Source organism: Orcinus orca, chromosome 20, assembly GCF_937001465.1.
Source record: "Orcinus orca chromosome 20, mOrcOrc1.1, whole genome shotgun sequence".
Lineage (NCBI taxonomy): Eukaryota > Metazoa > Chordata > Mammalia > Artiodactyla > Delphinidae > Orcinus > Orcinus orca.
In genome coordinates this window covers 681857-702891 of record NC_064578.1, presented here as the reverse complement: position 1 = coordinate 702891, position 21035 = coordinate 681857, and the positions used below count along the sequence as shown (strand labels likewise).

Here is a 21035-nt window from a genome sequence, read left to right as displayed (position 1 = left end):
CGTTTAAAGTAATTACTGATAAGGATGGACTTACTTCTGCTATTTGTGTTCTATGTGCCATATAGCTTTTTTTGGTCCCTAATTTCCTGCATTTCTGTCTTCTTTCGTGTTTAGTTGATTTTTTTTTTTTCGGTATGCGGGTCTCTCACTGTTGTGGCCTCTCCCGTTGCAGAGCACAGGCTCCGGACGTGCAGGCCCAGCGGCCATGGCTCACGGGCCCAGCCGCTCCGCAGCATGTGGGATCTTCCCGGACCGGGGCACGAACCCGCGTCCCCTGCATCGGCAGGCGGACTCTCAACCACTGCGCCACCAGGGAAGCCCTTAGTTGATTTTTTGTAGTGAAATGTTTAAATTCCTTTCTCATTTCCTTCTGTGTATTTTCTCCAGCTAATTTCTTTGTGGTTGCCACAAGGATTACATTTATCTTTCTAAAAATTTTAACACTAATTTGGATTTATACCAGCTTAACTTTAATAACATGCAAAAACTCTGCTCCTTTACAGTTGTGTCCTTACCCCTTTCAGCTGTTGATGTCACAAGATTACATCTTTATACATTCTGTGCCCTAAAACATAAGTTAATTCTTTTCAATGTATTAGTCTCCTAAATTACGTAGAAAACAAGATTTGGAGTTACAAACCAGAGTTTGTAATACTAGTTTTTACACATAATTTTTTTAATGTGTTAGTCTCCTAAATCATGTAGAAAACAATGTGTCATAGTAAGTGTATTTACTTCTGTTGAGATCTTTCTTTCTCCATACAACTTCGGTGTACTGACTAGGTGCTTTCTTTTAACCTGCAGGACTCAGTTGAGCATTTCTTGCAGGGCAGGTCTAGTGGTCACAGACTTCCTCAGCTTTTGTTTATCTGGAAATGTCTTAATTTCTCCCTCACTTTTGAAGAACATTTTTAGTGGATATCGGATTCTTTGTCAACTTTTTTTTCTTTTAGCACTTTGAATATATGGGTGCACTGCTTCTGGCTTCCAAAGTTCTGATGAGAAATCTGCTGACATAATCTTATTGAAGATCTGCGTCCGTGTTGCCCACCCTGGCTTCCACAGTCTGTCTGCAAGCTGCTCTAGGAATACATGCACAGCTGCCTGCGGGGGCGGGGGGAGTGGTAGCTGCTACAGAGCTAAGAGCTGAAAATGACCAAAATTAACCACAGTTTACCCTCCAAGCCTTCCCCTGGAAGTTGCAAGCCTTCAACAGACTCCAGGTTTCAAAAATAGTTACATCAGACAGATCCTGCCTGTGCAGTTGCTGTCCAGGTGGGAGCTGGATTCCTGGTGTTTCTTGCTCTGCCCACTTCCCCTCTGGTTACTTTCTTACTGTTGGGTTTCAAGAGTTCTTTGTCGGATATCTGATTTGCCAATATTTCCTCCTAGTTTGTGGCTTGTCTTTACATTGTCTTGTATTTCATAAAGCAGAAGTTTTTAATTTTCATGAGGTCTAATTTCTCTCTTTCTCTTACTTTTATGGATCACGCTTTTGGTGTTATCTCTAACTCCAGGTTACAAAGGTTTTCTCCCGGAAGTTTTATAGTCTTATGGCTTACATTTATATCTATTGTGCATTTTGGTGAATTTTTGCATTACATATGAAATTTAGTTGGAGCTTATTTTTTTCCATATCCAGTTGTTCAAATACTGTTTGCTGAAAAGACTACCCTTTCTTCTTTGCAATTTTGTCAAAAATCAATTTTACATGTTTCAGCAGGTTCATGTATAGATTGTATATTCTCCTCCACTGGTGTGTGTGTCTGTTCCTTTGCGACACCACAGCCTTGACTACTGTGGCTTTATAGTGAGCCTCAGGACTGTTATTCTACCAACTTTATTCTTGTTCAGGGTTTTTTGTTTTTTGTTTTGGTTATTCTAGTTCTTTTGCTTGCTCATACCAATTTTAGAAATAGCTTGTCTGTATCTACAAAAAATCCTTTTGGGATCTTGGTCACAGTTGCATTAAACCTATAGATCAATTTGGGAAGAATTAACATCTTTACCTCGATGACTCTTTTCAATCCATGAACACGGTGCCCCTCTCCATTTACTTAGGTCTGCTTTGGCGGGGGGTGGGGGAGTGGATGTGTGAGGTTTTTAGCATGCTGCTCCTGAACATGTTCTGCTAGGTTTATACCTAAGTATTTCTTCTTTCCTCCATCTCTTTCTCCTCTTCTTCTTCTTTTTCAGTGATTGTAAATATAGAATTTTTTGTTTCTAATTGTTTATCACTAGCGTATAGGAATACAGTTGATTCTAGTGTATTGCCTTTGTATCCTGTAGTAATCCTGGTAAATTTGTTTTTCAGTTTTAGGAGGATTTTTTTTTTAATTCCTTGAGATTTTCTATATACACAATTATTTTCTGCAAATAGAACAGATTTATTTATTCTTTTCCAATCTGTATGCCTTTTATTTCTTTTTCTTGCCTAATTGTCCTGAGTAGGATTTCCAGTATGATTCCAAATAGGAATAGTGAGAGTGGATGTCCTTGTCCTATTTCCAATTTATGGGCAAAGACCAAATGTCTTTCACTATTAAGCATGACAGTAGCTATAGGCTTTTTGTAGATTCCATTCTATTTTTGATATGCCGAGAGTTTTTTTTTAATATATAAATTTATTTATTTATATTTTATTTTTGGCTGAGTTGGGTCTTTGTAGCTGTGCGCGGGCTCTCTCCAGTTGTGGCGAGCGGGGGCTACTCTTTGTTGCAGTGCATGGGCTTCTCATTGCGGTGGCTTCTCTTTTTGCGGAGCGCAGGCTCTAGGCATGCGGGCTTCAGTAGTTGTGGTGCATGGGCTCAGTAGTTGTGGCTCACGGGCAAAGAGCACAGGCTCAGTGGTTGTGGCACACTGGCTTAGTTGCTCCATCTGCGGCATGTGGGATCTTCCCGGACCAGGGCTCGAGCCTGTGTCCCCTGCATTGGCAGGCGGGTTCTTAACCGCTGCACCACAAGGGAAGTCCGAGAGTGTTTTTTATCGTGAATGGATTTTGGATATTTTCACATGTCTTTTTTGCATTGATTGGGTTTTGTTCATTAGGCTGCTGGTATGGTGGACGGCACGGATGATTTCCCTGGTGATTCCAGGACAGACCCCACGTGGCCGTGGGGGGTCATTCCTTTTATTCGGTACTGGATTTGCTTTACTAACGTTTTGTTGAGGATCTTTGCGTCTCTGTTCATGAGGGATTTTGCTCTGCAGTTTTCTTGCAAATTCTTTCTGATTTGGGTATCAAGGTAATGTAAGCATCATAAAATTAGTTGGGAGGTATTCCCTCCTCTTTTACTTTCTGGAAGAGATTGTATATAATTGGTGTTATGTATTTTATAGAATTTCCACTGAAACCGTCTGAGCCTAGAGGTTTCTTCTTTTGGAAGGTTTTAACTATGAATTCAGTTTCTTTAATAGTTAAAGAACTATTCAGGTCATCTATTGCATCTTGGGTGAGTTTTGGTAGATTGTGGTTTTTGAGAAATTGAATACTTGATGCGCATAGAGTTTTTCACAGTATTATTCCCTTATTGACCTTTTAATGTCTGCATAGTCTGAAGTGATACACTTCCCACAACTCATGTTGATAAATTATGTCTTCTATTTATTTTTTCTTTGTTATTCTTGCTAGAAGATTATCCATTTTTAAAATCTTTTTTCAAAGAATTCACTTGAGGATTCATTGAATTTTCTCCATTATTTTTCTCTTTTCAATTTTTTTTCTTTTTTTAATTTTTGGCCACAACCGGCAGCATGTGGGATCTTAGCTCCCTGGCCAGGGACCAAACCTGCACCCCTGCATTGGAAGGCGGAGCCTTAACCACTGGACTTCCGGGGATGTCCCTCTTTTCAATTTTTATTGGTTTCAGTTTTTATCTTAATTGTTTCTTCTCTTCTGCTTGCTTTTGGCTTCTTTTTCTCTTTTTCTAGTTTCTTAAGGTAAAACTTTAGGTTATTGATTTGAGATTTTTTCTTTTTTTCTAATATGTGCATTTAATGATATGAACTTCCCTCTAAACATTGCTTGAGCTTTACCCCTGAAATTTTGATATGTTGTGTTTTAATTTCATTCAGTTCAAAATATTTTCTAATTTTCTAATTTTCCTTAAGACTTCTTCTTGACTCATGGATAATTTAGAAGTGTGTTGTTCAATTTTTCTGTTATTGATTTCCAGTTTAATTCCACTACAGTCAGAAAACATACTTGATATTATTTCAATTTTTAAAAATTTGTTAAGCTGTGTTTTATGGCCCAGAATGTGGTCTTTCCTGGTGACTGTTCTAGTGCACTTGAACAGAGTGTGTATTCTGCTGGTTTTGGTTGGGGTGTAAATGTCAGTTAGATGAAGAAGGTTGATGGTAGTGTTCAGGTCTCTCAAAGCCATACTGGTTTTCTGACTACTAGTTCAAGCACCAAGTGAGGAGTGTTGAATTCTCCAGTTATAATTATCTGTCTATTTCTTCTATCAGTTTTTTTTAATACATTTATTTATTTAATTTTGGCTGCGTTGGGCCTCTGTTGCTGCGTGCAGGCTTGTCTCTAGCTGTGGCGAGCAGGGGCTACTCTTCATTGCGGTGCGTGGGCTTCTCATTGCGGTGGCTTCTCTTGTTGTGGAGCACGGGCTCTAGGCGCACGGTCTTCAGTAGTTGTGGATCACAGGCTCTAGAGCGCAGGCTCAGTAGTTGTGGCGCACGGGCTTAGTTGCTCTGCGGCATGTGGGATCCTCCTGGACCCCAGCTCCAACCCGTGTCCCCTGCATTGGCAGGTGGATTCTTAACCACTGCACCACCAGGGAGGCCCCCTCCTATCAGTTTTTTGTTTCATGAATTTTGAAAATCTGTTGCTTGGTGAACGCACACTTATAATTACTATGCCTTCTTGGTGAATTGACTTTTATCATCATGTACTGCTGCTGCTAACATTCTGCTGTTAAGTTTATTTAGTTTGGTACTAATATAGCCACTTCCATTTCTTTCGATCGATGTTTGTATGGTATATATTGTTCCATCCCTTTGCTTCTAACCTACCACGTAACTGTATTTGAAATGAGTTTCTTACAGACAGCATACAGTTGCATGATGTATGTTTTTTAATCTAATCTGAAGTTTGTCTTCTAATTGGCCAGTTTAGACCATGTGCATTTAATGTGACTATTGATATGTTTGAATTTAAGCCTCTCATTTGTTATTTGCTTACTGTTCTGTCCCTTGGTTTCTCATTGCTTGACTTCCCTCTAACTGCCCTCTTTGGGGTCAATTTTTTAGTATTCCCTTTTAATTTATCTGTTGAGTTTTTGAACACATGTCTTCTAGTTTTTTAGTAGTTGTTCTAGGGACTACAAAATACATACTTCACTTTTTGAAATCTACTTAGACTCAACATTTTGACACTTCCAGAAGAACACAGAACTCCTACTACATGTACTGTCAAAGAAAAATTAATCATCACTCATGTTAAAGATGTGAGGTTGGCTTCCCCGGTGGCGCAGTGGTTGAGAGTCCGCCTGCCGATGCAGGGGACGCGGGTTCGTGCCCCGGTCAGGGAGGATCCCGCGTGCTGCGGAGCGGCTGGGCCCGTGAGCCATGGCCGCTGAGCCTGCGCGTCTGGAGCCTGTGCTCCGCAACGGGAGGGGCCACAGTGGTGAGAGGCCTGCGTACCGCAAAAAAAAAAAAGATGATGAGGCCGACTCAGGACCGTCACGATGGGTGTAGGAGCCACTGCAGTGGGATTTGCAGGAGGGGAGAGAGATTGAGCTCAACTTCAGATACAGCGTCGGCAAGTGTGGGTTCACAGCCAAGGAGCAGGTGGAGTCATTGGATGGAAATTTGCAAAGAGGAAACATCAAGGGTCAGGGGGATTCTGGCTAAACTGACCTAACAGGATGTCTGAAAGCCTGGTGGTCAGACATCAACTGCGAGATGGTGGGGGATGAGGAACCTGGTCAGATATGAGGGTGAGCAGATATCAGGGTGGAGGGGGCCTCTTACTACACTGACTTAGCCAAGTTCTTGCTAAAACTGGATTTTTTTTTAAAGGTTTTTTTTTCCTTTTGCTTGTCTTTATGGAAATGAGGTTAGTTTTTTTTTTTTTAACATCTTTATTGGGGTATAATTGTTTTACAATGGTGTGTTAGTTTCAGCTTTATAACAAAGTGAATCAGTTATGCATATACATATGTTCCAATCTTTGTCACCACTCTGTGGGTCACTTTGCCCTCTCCGTTTTAGGTGGTTGTTGTCATACGTAACGTCTATGTATACGGTAAGCTCCATTAAACAATGTTACAATTTTTGCTTTCAATGGTCAAAATATTTTTAAAGTACTCATGAGGAAAAGAATAGTCAGTTTTATTCAACCAGATATTTACCAGTTCTGTTGCTTTTCCTTTACTTCTGATCTTCCAGGTTCATTCGGGTGTCATTTCTGTTCTGACTGAAAACTCTGTAGTCATTTGTTTTAGGTCAGATCTGCTGACGACAAATTCTCTTCTTTCTTCATCTAAGAATGTCCTCACTTTATCTTCATTCCTGAAGGTTATTTTCACTGGATTTGGAATTCTGGGTTGACAGTTATTTCAACGCTTAAAAAATATGTTATTCCACTTTTTTCTGGCCTCCATTGTTTCTGCTGAGAAGTCAGTAGTCGTTGGAATGCCTCTAAGTTATGCTCTGCTGTCAAGATTTTTGTCTTTCTTTTTAGTTTTCAGTGATTGGATTATGATGTGTCTGGGCTTGTCCTGCTTGGGGTTCATGGGGCTTCTTGAATCTGCACATTAATGTATTTCACCAAACTTGAAGAGTTTTAAGCCAAATTTTATCAACTATCTTTCTGCCCCTAGCTTCTCTTCTGGGAATCCAATAGTGTGACTGTTAGCCCTTGTGGTGTTGGTGTAGGCTTCTGAGACTCTGTTCAATTTTTCCAATAGTTTTTTCTCTGTTGTTCAGATTGGGTAACTTCTATTGTTCTGTCTTCAAATTCTCAGATTCTTTGCTTTGTAATCTCCATTTTGCTCTTGAGCCCATCCAGCAAATTTTTCTTATTTCTGTTGTTGTGTTTTTCAGTTCTAACATTTCCATTTGGTTCTGCTCTGTGTCTTTTATTTCTCTGCTGAGACTTTATATTCCCGCTTATTTGCAGTGTTTTTTCCCTTACTTGTTGGAGCATATTGATGACATGTGCTTTCACGTCTTTCTCAGGCACATTGATGACATGCGCTTTCACGTCTTTCTCAGGCACTCCCAGCATCTGTGCCGTCTGGTGTTGTCCTGCACTGATGGCCTTTTTCCATAAGGGTGGACACTTGCTTGGCTTTCCATGTGCTGAGCAATTTCGTGTTGTGTCCTAGACATTTTGGACATCGTGTAATGAGACTCTGGACCTTGTTCAGTTCCAGTGGAGGGTGTTGGTATTCTTGTTTTACTATTATCTAGTTGACTTAAGCCTGCCAGTTCCAACCTGCCATCTCTGGGGCTGGTTTCCACGTCAGATTATTTTCACAGCCTTTGCCTTGCCGTGTATACCTGCCCGGCAGGTGTGCCACCCCATGGCCAGGCTGACCTTGGCAGTGGAGGAGATAAAGGATGGCAGTGGAAAAAATGGTGAAATACAAATAAAGCCTGCAGTTTAGTTGAACAAACAAACACCTCCTCTGAGCAGGCTGATGGCAGGAGCTCAGCTGGGCCCAGAACATGCAGCCCGGTCCCCTCGGTGACATCACTCCTGTGTGAGAACCAGGGTGATGAGTCGACAGCAAGGCTTGGGAACAGAGCTGCTGTGGGGCAGACTCTCCTCACCCTCTGCCTGCAGGGTTGGCCCCGGGGGCGTCCAGCTTGCCGTCCAGGCCTCAGACAAACAACTCAGACGATTTTACAGCACGTTTCAAAGGGGCTCTGATTTTTTTTAAAAGAGGGGGATATTCTTTCCCCAGGAAAGTTCATCCCAGGTGGGAGCTGATGAGCTGAACAGGCCTGTACGGCACTTGATCTCATGGGTCACAGTTAACTGTCAGCCAACTCTGTGAGCACGGAGCCAGCGACGGTGCACCCGAGGGGCTCGCTGGGCCCCGCGGCGTGTGGTGCCGCCTCGCTGTATCCTTTCCTGGCATCACAGACATCGACTCCGTGTCCTCTAACACGCAGCCCCCTTCCCGCCCTCGCTGTGCTCCCAGCAGGGGAAACGCTGAGATCCCTGCTTCTTGACCACCTCGCTGTCCTAGGTGCCCGGCTCTCCCTCCTTAACGGGCTGCCCTGTGGGCTCCCTTCCTACCCCGAAGCTGCCGACCCCGAGCTTCTCCAGCAGCCATGGCAGGTGTGGGCAGCTTGCCCTCTCCTCCCGTGTCCGCAGTCGGTCCAAGAGTCACCCTGAAGACAGAGTTTCACGGGAGCGTGGCCTTTGGAGGTGGACAGTCAGGCAAATGGGGCCCAGCAGCGAGCTCTGGGGAAGCGAGGTGGACAGCCCCCCGGGCGGGGCAGGCGCGGAGGTGGCGGCCGGCGTGACCGAGGTGGGCACGGAAAGCTGCGTTTGCCGTCTTTCCCACCCAAGTGTCTAATTTCAGGAGAGCGTGTGGGCCTCGGGAGGGGCGGGGGCAGGTGGAGACGTGCCCTGGAGGGGCGAGCTCTGACGCCCACCTCTCTCTCCTGTTGCAGGTGACCCCAGGGTTTGAAGAGAAGGAGGGGGAGCTCCTGGTCAGGGGGCCCTCTGTGTTCCGGGAATACTGGGACAAGCCGGAGGAAACAAAAACCGCCTTCACCTCGGACGGCTGGTTCAAAACAGGTAGGAAGGAGGGTCCAGAGGGGACGGGAGGGTCACCCGGGTACCACCGCACCGGGACGTCCCCACAATCCTCCCTGGCGGGCAGAGATGGGGTGGGGTACACTTTGTGCTCCCGTCTTAAAGGCTGCACCTCCCACACTGCACCCCAGCCCCCCTGAGGCCTCTAGAAGGAAGGTCCTGAGGCCATGACCCACAGGGGGGCTAGCAGCCCCCAGCCCTGTGGCCAGGCTCCCGTCCTGTCCCTTGGCCCAGCAGCCCTGCACGAGGTGGTCCCTCTGCCCCTCGTGGGTCAAGACTCTCCTTCCCGAGTGACCACTGCACTCCGCCTCCGAGACCCTCCTGGGCGCCCTGCCCTCCCCACCGCCGCCACCCCCTGCTTTGTAACCCCGCCCCCGTTTTCATAGAAGGAGGTTGGTTTGCACTTTGGTTTGGGTCCCTCGTTACGTTACTCCCTGCCCTGCACTCTCTCGCCTGCTAGAGCAGCCCGTGGAGCCAGAGCCCAGGGTCTGTGCGTGGGCAGGCAGGCACCCACCCCCCAACCTCGGAGCCCTCTCACCGCACGCGCACCCGGGGCCCGCTCTGAGGAGCCCCACCCCTTCCGTCCACCCCGCCCCCCTCCTTGGTCCCAGCGGTCCCATCCATGTGGACGATTCGGCAGGTACTGGGTGTACTCACGGTTGCAGCTGCATTGATTCACTGCGTTTGTGTTCACACGACACACCGGAACAGCAGCTCGTGACAGCCAGAAGGTGGGGTTCTGGGCTTTCTCTTTTTCTTATTGCCTGTCTGTATTTCTAAAAGTTTTGTACTGAAAATGCATTATTTCATAATAATAATCTTAAAGCAGTATTTTCCAAAAAGGAAGGCCTATTCCCCCGTCCGTCATGTGCTGGCCTCATAATTAGAAACGCACCTCTTGCCAGGTCTTCTGTGGACCACAGAGCTGAAGAGAAACGCTGTGTGAGGGGGCGGCCGTGACGGGGTGCCGGACGCACCTGGGGGTGGGCAAGGAGGCGCGCAGTGGGTGTGTCCTTGGCCTGGTAACGCCTTGGGGAACTGCGGCCGGCCGATAGCACACACGTGTCTTCTCCACGGGCTCAGGCTGCACGGGTTAGGAAGGGCAGAAATCACCTCCAATCTGCCGCCGTCGTGGGCCTGAGGTCACCAGGTGACAGAGCTGGCGGCCACGTGCAGACCCCCCGAGGTCTCGGGGTGCTGGGGCTCCGCTGGGTGGGGCTTGAGGGGGAAGGGGCACATGAGGGGTTCTCCTGGGGGACCTCGGGGCTCCATTTCGGGCCCCCCAGAGCAGAGGCCTGTGCCAGGAGCCCTGGCCAGCGCCAGCAGAGGGCTCTGTGGTTGGGGCCCAGGAGCCCGGGCCACCTGTCCGTGCGGCACATTCACACACGCCCTGGCTTCCCTTTGTAAACTTCGCGTTCATACGGGCCAGCCTGGTGGCAGCCAACCACTATCATTGTCCTTTAAATGCAGTATTTAAGCAATACTACTTTTGAGCTAATCTTGCTTTTTTGTGGGTCCCTCCTGTAGCCCTCCGAGTGTCCTGACTTGGAAATCTGACTTCCTGGTGGCCATCCTGTTTCATTTTTAAATGCAGCTAAAGAGCTGCAACTTTTTTTTTTGAAGCACAGGAACCAAAGCCCTGTGGATTCTGCAGATAGCAGGGCTCGCTGAACACTGGGCCGGCAGCGCTGCGAAGTGCAGGGCAGTCAGCGGTAAAACATTTTAGTCCCTGGTCGTGATGAATATTTCAGTTGAAAGGAATAGCATGCATTAATTATCGTAAAGAGATGTCTTTAGGAGAAAATGATTTTGAAATTCAGTTTAATTTCATTATAATGCGCAGCAAACAGGAAGGGAGTCTGTGTGTTTAATTGGCTCTCGGGGGTGAGGCCTGGAAGCCGCGTGCCTTTGTCACAGGCCATTAGCGATACAGGCTGCATAATGAGCGCGGCAATCAGCTCACAGCTGCTGCTCCTCCGGGGGAGAGCGTGATATTAAATAGAAATCAGGATGAATTAAACTTAACCCTTTCCCTGGCCAGCCCTTCCTGCCACACAGATTGTGGCCCGGGCTGGAGAGGGGCCGCACCCGGCCGGCTTCTCCTCAGAGGCCTCCTCCGTGTCTGGACGAGAGGAAAGAGGCCTCCCTCGGCCGTGCCAGCCATGGCCACCCTCCCTGCCCTGCGTGAAGCCTGGTTTCCATCGCCAGGGAGCTCCTTGCCAGCCCCAGGGGTCCTGGCTGCAGCTCAGGCCGGAAACCAAAGCTCTCTATCCAGAAGCACCTCCGATGGCGACCCTGATCGTGTTCCACCTGCGCACGCCAGGCTGGGGAGAACCTTCCACACGCACACGGGCCCAGTGCCGGCCGGGGCAGGGAGACGGCAGTGCCGGGAGCCCCCCTCTGCTCAGGGCTTTACCTTGACCCTGCGGACGGAGCTGAGGACACAGGGATGCAGGGACTGGGCTGAGCTGGGCTACAGCTCCTACCCTCTGGACATGGTAGAAAGACTGTGACTGAACACGAGGAAACAGAAATGGTAGCTCTGCCTTATTCTAAAGAAGATTTCCTTGCACCGTTTACTGTTAGGAAGTGACGTAGTAAACTGCACACACCTAACGACACGTCAACACAGTCGTAGAAGAAATTTAGGTAACTGGGGAAAAGGTTTGTAAGGAAACCCTGCAGAACGTTAACGGGGCTATCTTGGTGCTGAGTTTACTCCCTTTTTTTCCTTCTCTAATGAGCACATGATGTTATCAGGGGAAAACATAAAAGGCTATTTATATAGCAGGAAACAAGAAAGCCCTGGGTGCACACGTGGCCGAGGTCTGCAGCCTCGGTGGAACGTGGAGTCCACCGAGAAGTCGGTGAGGGCCAACTGGGGCCGAGGGAGTGGGTCCCTTGAGCCCAGTAGCCCCAGTAGGAAAAACGAGCCACGGCCACGGGCAGATCGAGAGGAAGTGCAATTGGACATAAAAATACGGAAAACGTTTTACTTCCTGGTGGTGAAAGAGCAAGTATGGAAACAGTCTCCTTTCACCAAACTGGCAGAGATTCTCCCGAAGTTGACACTTGGTGCTGTGAGGCAGGTGCTTGGCACCCGCGGGCGGGTTGCGTGTCAGGAGGGCTCCTGGGAATCCGTTCAAAGGAAACCGGGCGCGGGGCGACGCGCACGATGTTTATAAAGTGGGAAATTGGAGTCCGTTGTTCTGCGCTGGGCTTGTGGGTGCCTCGTGGTGCATCCAGAGCAGGAGGATCGTGAGCCTTTTGCAGCCACGACTCGAGTGATCCTGGCCTGAGGGAGCCCCTGCTGGCGTGCACCACACGCGTGTGTGTGTGTGTGTGTGTGTGTGTGTGTGTGTGTGGCCGTCATGCGGGTTTGCACCGCCAGGCACAGACGCTAGCTGCTGTCTCTGTGATTGTCTGTCCCTTTGTTTTCTCTCTGCCAGTGTTTCCTCAGTAAGCTTCGTTCCCTTACAAACACGGACGAGAAGTATAAAATCTTCCCAGTTGTCATGTGACGAAGGCCCCAGGGTGGACCCAGGCGTGAGCTCCGTCCTCTTGCCCAGCCGCTCACTCAGAGCCATGCTGAGCTCTGATGTGGTTCTCCAGAAAGCAGTGCTTTTATTTTGACCAACAATAGTTAGGAATCAGGCAGCGTATTGAAAGGAGGGCGCCCAGTGCTTCGTGTTAGGGGTGTGACAGCACGTGTAGCTGGAGGTGGTCGACCCCTTCACGTCTGCTGACCGCGTACGACCAGAGCCCTGGGCAGGGCCCCCAGGCCCCCCAGGCCCCCCAGGCCGTGTGGTGTGGTCAGGCTGCCGATCCCGCCGGCCCCCGCCGCCCCGCGGGGCTTGGGCTCTGTGTGGAGGCGCCCTGTGAACAGGAGGCTGGGGCTGTGTCGCGGGTCTGTCTGCTGCTCGTCCCTTTGTTCCCCAGCGGTCGTCAAGAGCTTTTCCTCCATGTTCTTCTGAAACGCCGGGCTTTGTTGGAGTTAAGTCTCCGAGCCACCTGGAGTGGCTTCTGTGCGGACGGCGTGTCCCCATCCTGCGCGCTCCTGCTGGGCCTCTGCGCTGCCCTTTGTTTTTTGTTGTTGTTTGTTTTTCTGGGTTTGTTTGTTTGTTTGGCTGCACCAGGTCTTAGCTGTGGTGTGCAGGATCTTTAGTTGCGGCATGTGGGATCTAGTTCCCCAACCAGGGATCGAACCTGGGCCCCCTGCATTGGGAGCGCAGAGTCGTAACTACCGGACTGCCAGGAAAGTCCCTACGCTGCCTTTTGGCCGCTGTGTCTACCCTGGTCGGCCTCAGACCTCTGGGCAGAAGATCTTTGTTTTTATCAAGGTCCCATGTGCGCAGCTGGAAGGCTCCAGCGGTCTGTCTGGTTTGGGAAGAAGGACGCGTGGCCCTCGTACCCCAGCCGTGCCCATCTTGGCCACCTGGAGGCTGCCAGACGCCTGTGGACACACCGTTCAGGGTTGAGCCACGTGGGAGCCGCAGTGTTTCCCGAGGCGGGAGGGCCCATCTGTTCTGGCCTCCAGTCCTCCTGGGAGACCCCCCCGTGCTTGCCACCCACGCCAGTGCACAGCTCCCACCGGCCTCCTTTCTCCTTGTCGGCCACGTTCCCCAGGAGCCTCCTGAGGCTGGGCGGGTGGGAGGTGAGCTCTGGAGAGCTCGTGTCTGCCAGCGTCTTCGTCCTGGCTGGGCCGGGTACAGGAGTCTGGGCTAGAAATTGTCTTTACTGCTGTCAGGCCTCCACGTGTGCTGCCGGCTGCAGCTGCGTTATTCCTGGCGCGTCGTGACCTTTCCCCTCCTGAGGTCCTAGAGAATCTTCCCTTTGCACTGGGAGCCCTGAAGTCGACAGGCCATGCACCCTGGGGGCTCTGGAGACCACGTCTTGTAATTCCGGGTGTTGATGGCTGATTTTCTCCCCTCTGATGCCCAGCAAGGGTCCGGGGGCTGAGAGCAAGAAGAGGGGGTGGGGAGGCCCAGCCACCGCTGCTCAGGGCCCATGGGCTCCCGTGTCGCCGTCCACCCTCCTCCGTCCGCAGAGAAGGACCGGCGGCCGTGCGCTGGGGGCCGGTGCCACTGTTCCTCGCTCGGCCCGTCCTCGCCACCTCCTGCAGGGCGCCTGCCACCCTGGCCGTAACCCGCCTCACACAGCCTCCCTCCAGCCCACGGGGTCTGTCCGCTTGCTTTCCAGCCGCCAGTTCCCTCACCATCACGCCCTCTCCTGTCTCCTGTGCATGGCTTTGTGCCTTGAAAACGACAGTTGCTGTTGATTTTACTCCAAGAGGGAGAGAACCAAGCTGTGTGCTCAGGCGAGGCTCTGCTCTGGGAGGTTGTCGTGTCTTTGTCTTCCTTCTAGCGTCTTCCTTGGCCTCCTGCACAGCCACGTGTGAGGGGCACAGAGCCGCTGGGGCCTCCTCCCTCCGTCTCCACAGGGCCCCTCCTGGGTCTTCTGTGTCTCGAATATCCCTCTGCCCCGCCCCCTCACGAGGACGTGTGTGATCACACTGAGGCCACCGGGTAGTCCAGGGTGGTGTTGACATCTGTCGGCGACCCTGCCTGACGGTGGTCCCGGGAAGCAGCAGGGCTCTCCCGCGGGGCTTTTCCTCACTCAGCACACAGACCCCCAGGCCTCCCCCGGGACAGTGTCCGTGTGTCCTCAGCGCCATCCCTACCACTGCGGTGCCTGGCTTTTCTCAGAGAAGATCCTAATTCTCACTGCTCTTCATCAGGCTGGGTGAGGGTCAGTGTAAGAGCTGGTGACAGGAGACAGTGCAAGGAAGCCGCTGGAACTGTGAGCTGGTGCGTGGGGAGGGGCACCTGGAGATGCCACAGAAGTGATGTCTGAGCAGAGGGACAGTGAAGGGGATCGGGCAGATGGAGAACCAGATGCCGCAGATGGGGTAGCGGGTGTGAGCACCCCTGGGGTGAAGACCGTGGCTGGGGGCCCTGCCGTAGGGCGTGTGGGTGCAGCCGTGGGGAACTCTCACCCTGACTTAAGTTGGCGTCACACAGAGCAAAGAGGGTGCAGGCGACATGGCCAGAGGCCCTGAAGCCATGTCGGCCTTGGTATGGGCAATGGGGGCATCCCTGGCAGGACCAGGGCAGGGCAGTGACCCCCACCCCCAACACTGCTGGGTCTCTGGCCGGCGGAGGCCTGGCTGGGCCATTGGGTGCATTTAAGGGGCTGGTGTCCAGTGGTTGGGAAGCCGTCAGGAGACCCAGTGGCTGTCCAGTGTGGAGGGGACATGGCTGGAGCCGGGGCCGCACAGCAGGAATGGGAGAGGGGCCCCGGTGGGCCTCATGGGATGGGGGCAGACTGCGTCCTGTCCCTGTGGCCCGCCTTTTACTCCACGCCTGCATCCTTGCCCGCCAGCCGGCCACCTGCTCCATCCCTCTGTCCAGAACACCTGCAGGAGCCCGGCTCCTGCTGCATCACAGCCCACCGCAGCCAGCCAGGCAGTGCCATCCATCATTTCCTAGGCTGGGATGCCCCGCGTGGCAGGTCGCCAGGAGTGCGAGCTGACGGAGGGGCCTCCTGCACTGGACGGTGTGATGTATCATGAAGTATTGATGATTTATTCCAGCTACTCACCCGTGTGCAGCCTGGGGTGTGTGACAGCAGACGGTGAAGCATCAGCGCCGCTCGCAGAGTGCACGGTGGGCGTCCCCACGTGCACAGGCTCACACGTCCGTGCACACGTGTGTGTGCACCCTCACACTCAGCCCCACCCCCCCGACCGCAATGCCCTGTCTGGCGTGCGGCCCCCCCCCCCCCGCTCAGGTCTCTAGCGCCTCCTGAGGTGGGACCGCGTGGGTCCTTAGCTGGGCAGGGCTCCCGCCAGGACCACGTCCAGGAGAAGTGGGAGGGGAAGCCCCGGCGCTGAGCATGGCGGGTGGGGGGGCGGGGTCCCTCCCCCCTGCCAGACCCCGTGTGACACGGCGCCTGGCCCAGAGCCCTGTTGGGAAAGGGCCTGCTGTGGCCAGGGCCCCAGGGAGGCCCTGAAGCTCTTCGCTCCCGCCTCCGTGGCCCTGGGCTGTTTCCCGGGGGTCCTGCCTGGGCCTGTGGGACGCCGCCACCTGCCTCGGGGCAGGGCCACGGAGGCGTCTGGCGTGGCGTCATGCGAGGTCCCAGCCGTCCGCCTGCTGCTTGCTGCCTCGCCCCAGAAAGGCGTTGACACTCCCAGATGCGGGGCCCACACGTGCCGGGGAGGGTGGCACTCACATGCGTGTGCAGCGCCCACTGCGGCCGAGCCAGGTGCCTCCCACCGACCCGAGCCTCTCCCCAGGTGACACGGCCGTGTTCAAGGACGGCAACTACTGGATCCGCGGCCGCACGTCCGTGGACATTATCAAGAGTGGCGGCTACAAGGTCAGCGCCCTGGAGGTGGAGCGGCTCCTGCTGGCCCATCCCAGCATCACGGGTGAGCGGCCAGGTGCCCGGACCCTGACCTCTGGATGACACAGCTGCACTCGGCCACCCGGGCTGTCTCGGGACCAGTCCAGATGTGTCTTCCTGTGTGTGTGTTGTTGACAAAACGGGGACCGGGTACCCATGAGGGGGCACAGCACCAGGGCCTGCCTCCCATCCCCTCCCCACCCCTCCCCACAGTCGGCCTGCTCCCCCGCCCCCCGCCTGGGTCCAGGCTGGCCAGGTGCAGGCCGGGACCCGTGCTCAGGAGTGGTGGCGTCCTGGGACATCCTGGCCCCTCAGAGGCTCCGTATCCCCTGTCGCTGGCCACTAGGCGGGCTTCCCTGGGGCGGCGGGTCCCAGGTGTTTCCCGCAGGTGCCCGCTGCCCTGCAGCCTGCGGTGCTCGCCCTCTTGTGCTTCTGAGGTCCCCCACCCTCTTCTTTCTCCACAGACGTGGCTGTGATCGGAGTTCCAGATGTGACGTGGGGCCAGCGGGTCACCGCAGTGGTGACCCTTCAAGAGGGACACTCGCTGTCTCACAGGGAGCTCAAAGAGTGGGCCAGGTGAGGGCCGGGCGGGTGGGCGGGGTCTCGGGCTGGGGGCTGAGGGCCAGGTGACGTGGTCCTGTAGGAGCTGCGCTCCCCGCACCACACACACACACACGCATACGCGCACACGCACACACATACATGCACACATACACACTCATACGCGCGTGCAAAGGGCCCCAGGGAAGCTGTGTCGTGACGATGGGAGCAGATGCAGGACCCCGACCCCTGACTCAGGTGTAAGCTTCCGAGGCCGGGTCAGAGGTGGACGGGGTCCCATGGTGAGTGAGTGCGTCCCCTCCTGGGTGTAGGAGGAGCCTTGTCAGGGAAGGTCCGTTCCCAGGAGCTGAGCTCAGAGCCATCCCGATGGGACCCCAGGGTGTGGGCTGAGCAGGCTCGGGGCGCTGCTGGGCCCGAAGCACGTGCAGAGCGCAGGGCATCACACGGGCCCCTGGGCGCCGCTGCTGGCCCCAGGCCAGAGCTCAGAAAGGAGCTGTGAGTTACATCCCCAAGGCCTTTATTTTAGATCCAAGAGGTCCCTCCTTCTGGTCCTCTCTCCCCACACCCCCTACCCGACGTGCCTCCTCCTCTGCACTGAAGATATTTGTGGCTCAGCCACCGTGATTTCACAAACAGGAGGAATCCTTGTTTATCAGGGCAGCACAGCTGGGCGATTACATTCCCCTGGATTTGCAAAATCACAGTGGGAACTTTGCAGTTTCACAAAGGCACGAAGAAGATTCTAGTCGGCTTTGCCGCTTTGGTTAAGCAGTTGCTTTGTTAAAGAAAGAACCTGCCATCCTGTGCTGAGAGCAGGTCTCCTGGGCCACGCCCGGGGCTCCCGTCGTCCCCTCACCGCAGGGGCCCGGCTGGGGCAGCGCTGCGCTGTGTGCTGAGGCTTTGGGTCCCTGGGGAGATGCTCCCAGCAGGGCGGGCCTGGGGCGGGTGGTCAGCCTGCAGTCTCCACGCGGCCGCTTCCCTGGGCTTTGTGTCCTCCCACGGGGCGGTCACTGGACAGTGACCCCGCGGCTGCCCACGCCCTGGAGGGAGGGCAGGGACCTTCCTTTCAGAGCGCAGGGCCGGCTCCGCCCCCTCATGGGGGGAGTGGGGGAGGGGCCTCCGAGCTTTCAGACGTTGGCTCAGAGAAGCTGCTTTTTCTTTCTGTGTCCTGTTCGTTGCCATTTGGGAGATCTTTTTTAAAGGGTGTTGTTTTTTTTAATAATGTCTTCCCTTTTGCTGCCATTTTTTTCATTTCTGAAGATTCTTGAATCTTACAAGACCGCCAAGCAAAGGTCTGTCCTACGTCCTGCTGCAGACCCTGCGCTGTGCTCCTAGCCGAGTTGGGGGAGGCTGGCACCCCTGCCCCAGCTCAGGCACCACAACACTTGGAGGGGCCGGCGTGGCCTCTGGGCTCGGTGGCAGCACCACGTTCCCGGTCTGGGACGTGGCCCGCCCACCAAACTGTCCAGTTGCAGTGGCCCACGTGGGGCTTACACCCCGGGGATAATTCAGAAATCCGGTGTCCAGATGGCGCAGGTGCTGCTGTCCGATCAGACCGTGGAGGGGAGATGCTGCTGGGCCCCCGGGCCACCTCCCTTCCCCACGGGGCTGAGCGGTGGAGCTGAGGCCGCCGCTGCCCACGGGGCTTTTCCCACAGGGAAGCTGGCTCTGTAACAAACCACTCAGCCCTGCTGTGCTCCTGCCCAGGGCTTCAGTTGGCCTGGGAGCTGCTCTGACAGTTTCCTATGAGACCAGTTGCTAAGCTGACGCCCCTCGTAGGAGAACAGGGTTTGTTCTCAGAATCCGCGGGTCTGCAGGCTTTAGAGTGCGTCCCTCTACGTCCTCAGCTTCTGCTTCTTCGTGGTGGCTGTGAGTTAGGCTTCCGGCTGTGTGTCCTGCCTTTGCTGTGACCCCACCCCGCCTGTGCGCTGTCGTCCTACCTTTTACTTTTATGTCGTTACAAGCCCCACTTTTTGTTCAAACGGTTATCTCTTAAGGAGGATTCACGAATAAGGAAGATGACACGTATCCTGTCTGGCACTCTCCCCCCATGGCGGCCCCTCCCACCACAGACCCTCAAGTGTGGGGAGTGGGTCAGCTGCTGGGGACCCCAAGCTCCTGTGTCTGAAGCCTTTAACTTCATCTTCATCCTTGAAGGAGACCTTCTCCGGGTTTGGGCTTCTAGACAGATGGGGTTTCCTTTTCCTTCGTGCTCCACTCCCGCCTCACCTACTCTTCACGCAGGGCCTGCATCCTTGCGGCTGCCCCTTGACCCGCTCCACGCTGGTGGGCGGAGAGGAGGTGGGTGCCGCCTGGGAGGCGGTGCTGGGCCGCGGGGGGCGGGGAGCGGGTGTCCCTGGGGGAACCTCCGTGACCTTTGGCCCGGGGCAGGTGATTTGCGCCAGAGCTGCCCCGAGGTAACAGCGTTTCTCTCCATCTGTGGGCAGGTGGATGTAGGCACCAGCTACTGAGGCCAAGGGATGGGGTTTCTCTGCCCGCCCTCGCCGGCCCCTTGCTGCACACGTCCCGAGTGGCCAAGGCTGTCCCTACTCCTGCGGGCTCCGAGCAGACTTCGCGGTGCTGCTGTCCAGAGCCCCACTGCCCGATGCCCCGCTGTCTGCGTCACTGGCAGCAGCCACAGAGCGTGGAGCCTTTGTGCGCCAGGAGGCCACGATGGGTGGCCCCTCTCCCCACCACCCCAGGCAGCATCCTGTGCACCTGCTGGTTCCGTATTGAAGGGCCCCACGTGCGGCCCTCGAGCAAGGAGCAGGCAGCTCTGCTCAGGAGAAGCCTGGGCGTGGTGTGCAGAGCTGCCTGGGGCTGGGCCCGCCACGTGGCCGTTCACAGGAGGGAGCATTGTCTAACGGTGCTCCTCTTGGGGTGCGGCTGCAGGCCAGCTGCTGGACCCAGATGGCTCTGGGGTGGGAGGGTGGCTCCAGCCGGCGTGTGTGGTCATAGCACTCAGGGGTCTGTGAGGTGCCCACCCACCTCCCCCAGCTGTCCGGCCAGGGCTGCAGTGAATGGACCGCGAGGTAGGACCAGTTCTTTCCAGCTCAGGGGCTCCGGGGCGGGGTCTCGGGAGGCCTGGCCCTGGGTGAGGCTCACCCTCTCCCCCAGTGGGCAGAGGGGCGTCTCCATGCCCAGGACCAGGCCCCGACCTGCTGCGGAGGCGCCACCCGCGCCCGTGGCTCCTGCCCTCAGGCCTGGCCTGTCTCTGCAGTGGTGTCCTGGCCCCGTACGCGGTGCCCTCGGAACTCCTGCTGGTGGAGGAGATCCCGCGGAACCAGATGGGGAAGGTCAACAAGCAAGACCTCGTCCGGCAGCTCTACCCGCGCGACTGGGCTGCCCCCGAGACTGGGCGCCAGTGAGCCGGCTTCCCGCCTGGCCACGCCTGACCGGAAGGAAACCGCCTCGTGCCCTCTGTCCCGGCCTCGTGGCCACGGCGCACCGCACAGCTCCATGTGCTCTGCAGTCCCCGCCTCCCAGGTCCCCGCGGGTCTGGAGGTGTCACCGGGGAAGCAGGTCTCCCTGGAGACTCAATAAAGGCTCCACAGAGAAGCAGACACCTGTCCTGCGCTCCTTCCCAGGGCCTGTGTGGTCCCCGCCCACGGCACAGGGAGGGCCCGGTCTGCACGCGTGTGCACGGTGCACAGGGCGGGGGTCTCTCTGGTGGACACGGACGATGGTCCTGGGCGTCCAGGGGAGGGCGTTTCCCACCACACGAGCACCTTGCTGGGGTGTCCGGCACCTGTAGCCCTGGCAGAGGCTCTCTAGGCCTTCAGGGCCAGGGACGCAGCTCATGTGACCAGAGGACCCTCGGCCCCCAGAGGGGGCCTCCTGGACCAGGGGTCGGCACACTCTGGGATGGGCCAGGGGGCCAGTATTGGGCTCTGGGGCCAGTGTTCTTGTCGAGGCCGCAGCCCGGGCCCCACAGACCCCCCTCCCCTCCCCTGTACTGCTCCCTCCACGACACCCCCTGCCCCCGTTGGTCTTTGGATGTCTCCCTCTCCTTCCCAGACCCCCCCACACCTGCCCCTGCTGCCCGGCCCCCAGGCTCCCTGCCCTCCCCAGCCAAGGGCAGAGGCGCCCTTGGAGGCCCAGGTGTCGTGGGGAGGATGGGCGGAAGCCAGGACAGAGCCGAGGACCTGGTGGGCAGCACGTGGGGGCCAGGGCTGCTCCCCCACCCTGTGCGCACGGCCTGTGACTCCGCGAGGCCGGCCCTGGGCACGGCATTTGCTCGGAGGAACGTCCACCCCAGCGCCCTCCTGCCCGAGCCCTG

The 21035-nt window shown here is 54.8% G+C and overlaps 1 protein-coding gene across 12 annotated transcripts in view; it reads left to right on the top strand.

Annotated features, from left to right (window-relative positions):
- Positions 1-21035, top strand: part of ACSF3 (acyl-CoA synthetase family member 3) — a 66054-nt gene that overhangs the window by 39161 nt on the left and 5858 nt on the right. For 6 of the 12 annotated variants that reach the window (XM_004280055.4, XM_049702832.1, XM_033406250.2 and 3 more), the window contains 4 exons: positions 8647-8773; positions 16086-16220; positions 16660-16771; positions 19977-20317. In XM_004280055.4, the coding sequence (XP_004280103.2) occupies positions 8647-8773; positions 16086-16220; positions 16660-16771; positions 19977-20124 (522 nt within the window). In that variant the 3' untranslated portion in view covers positions 20125-20317. Of the gene's footprint in view, positions 1-8344; positions 8502-8646; positions 8774-9431; positions 9523-16085; positions 16221-16659; positions 16772-19000; positions 20318-21035 lie in introns of those variants that run through there. The other 6 variants (XM_049702834.1, XM_049702836.1, XM_049702835.1 and 3 more) reach the window with 6 other exon arrangements.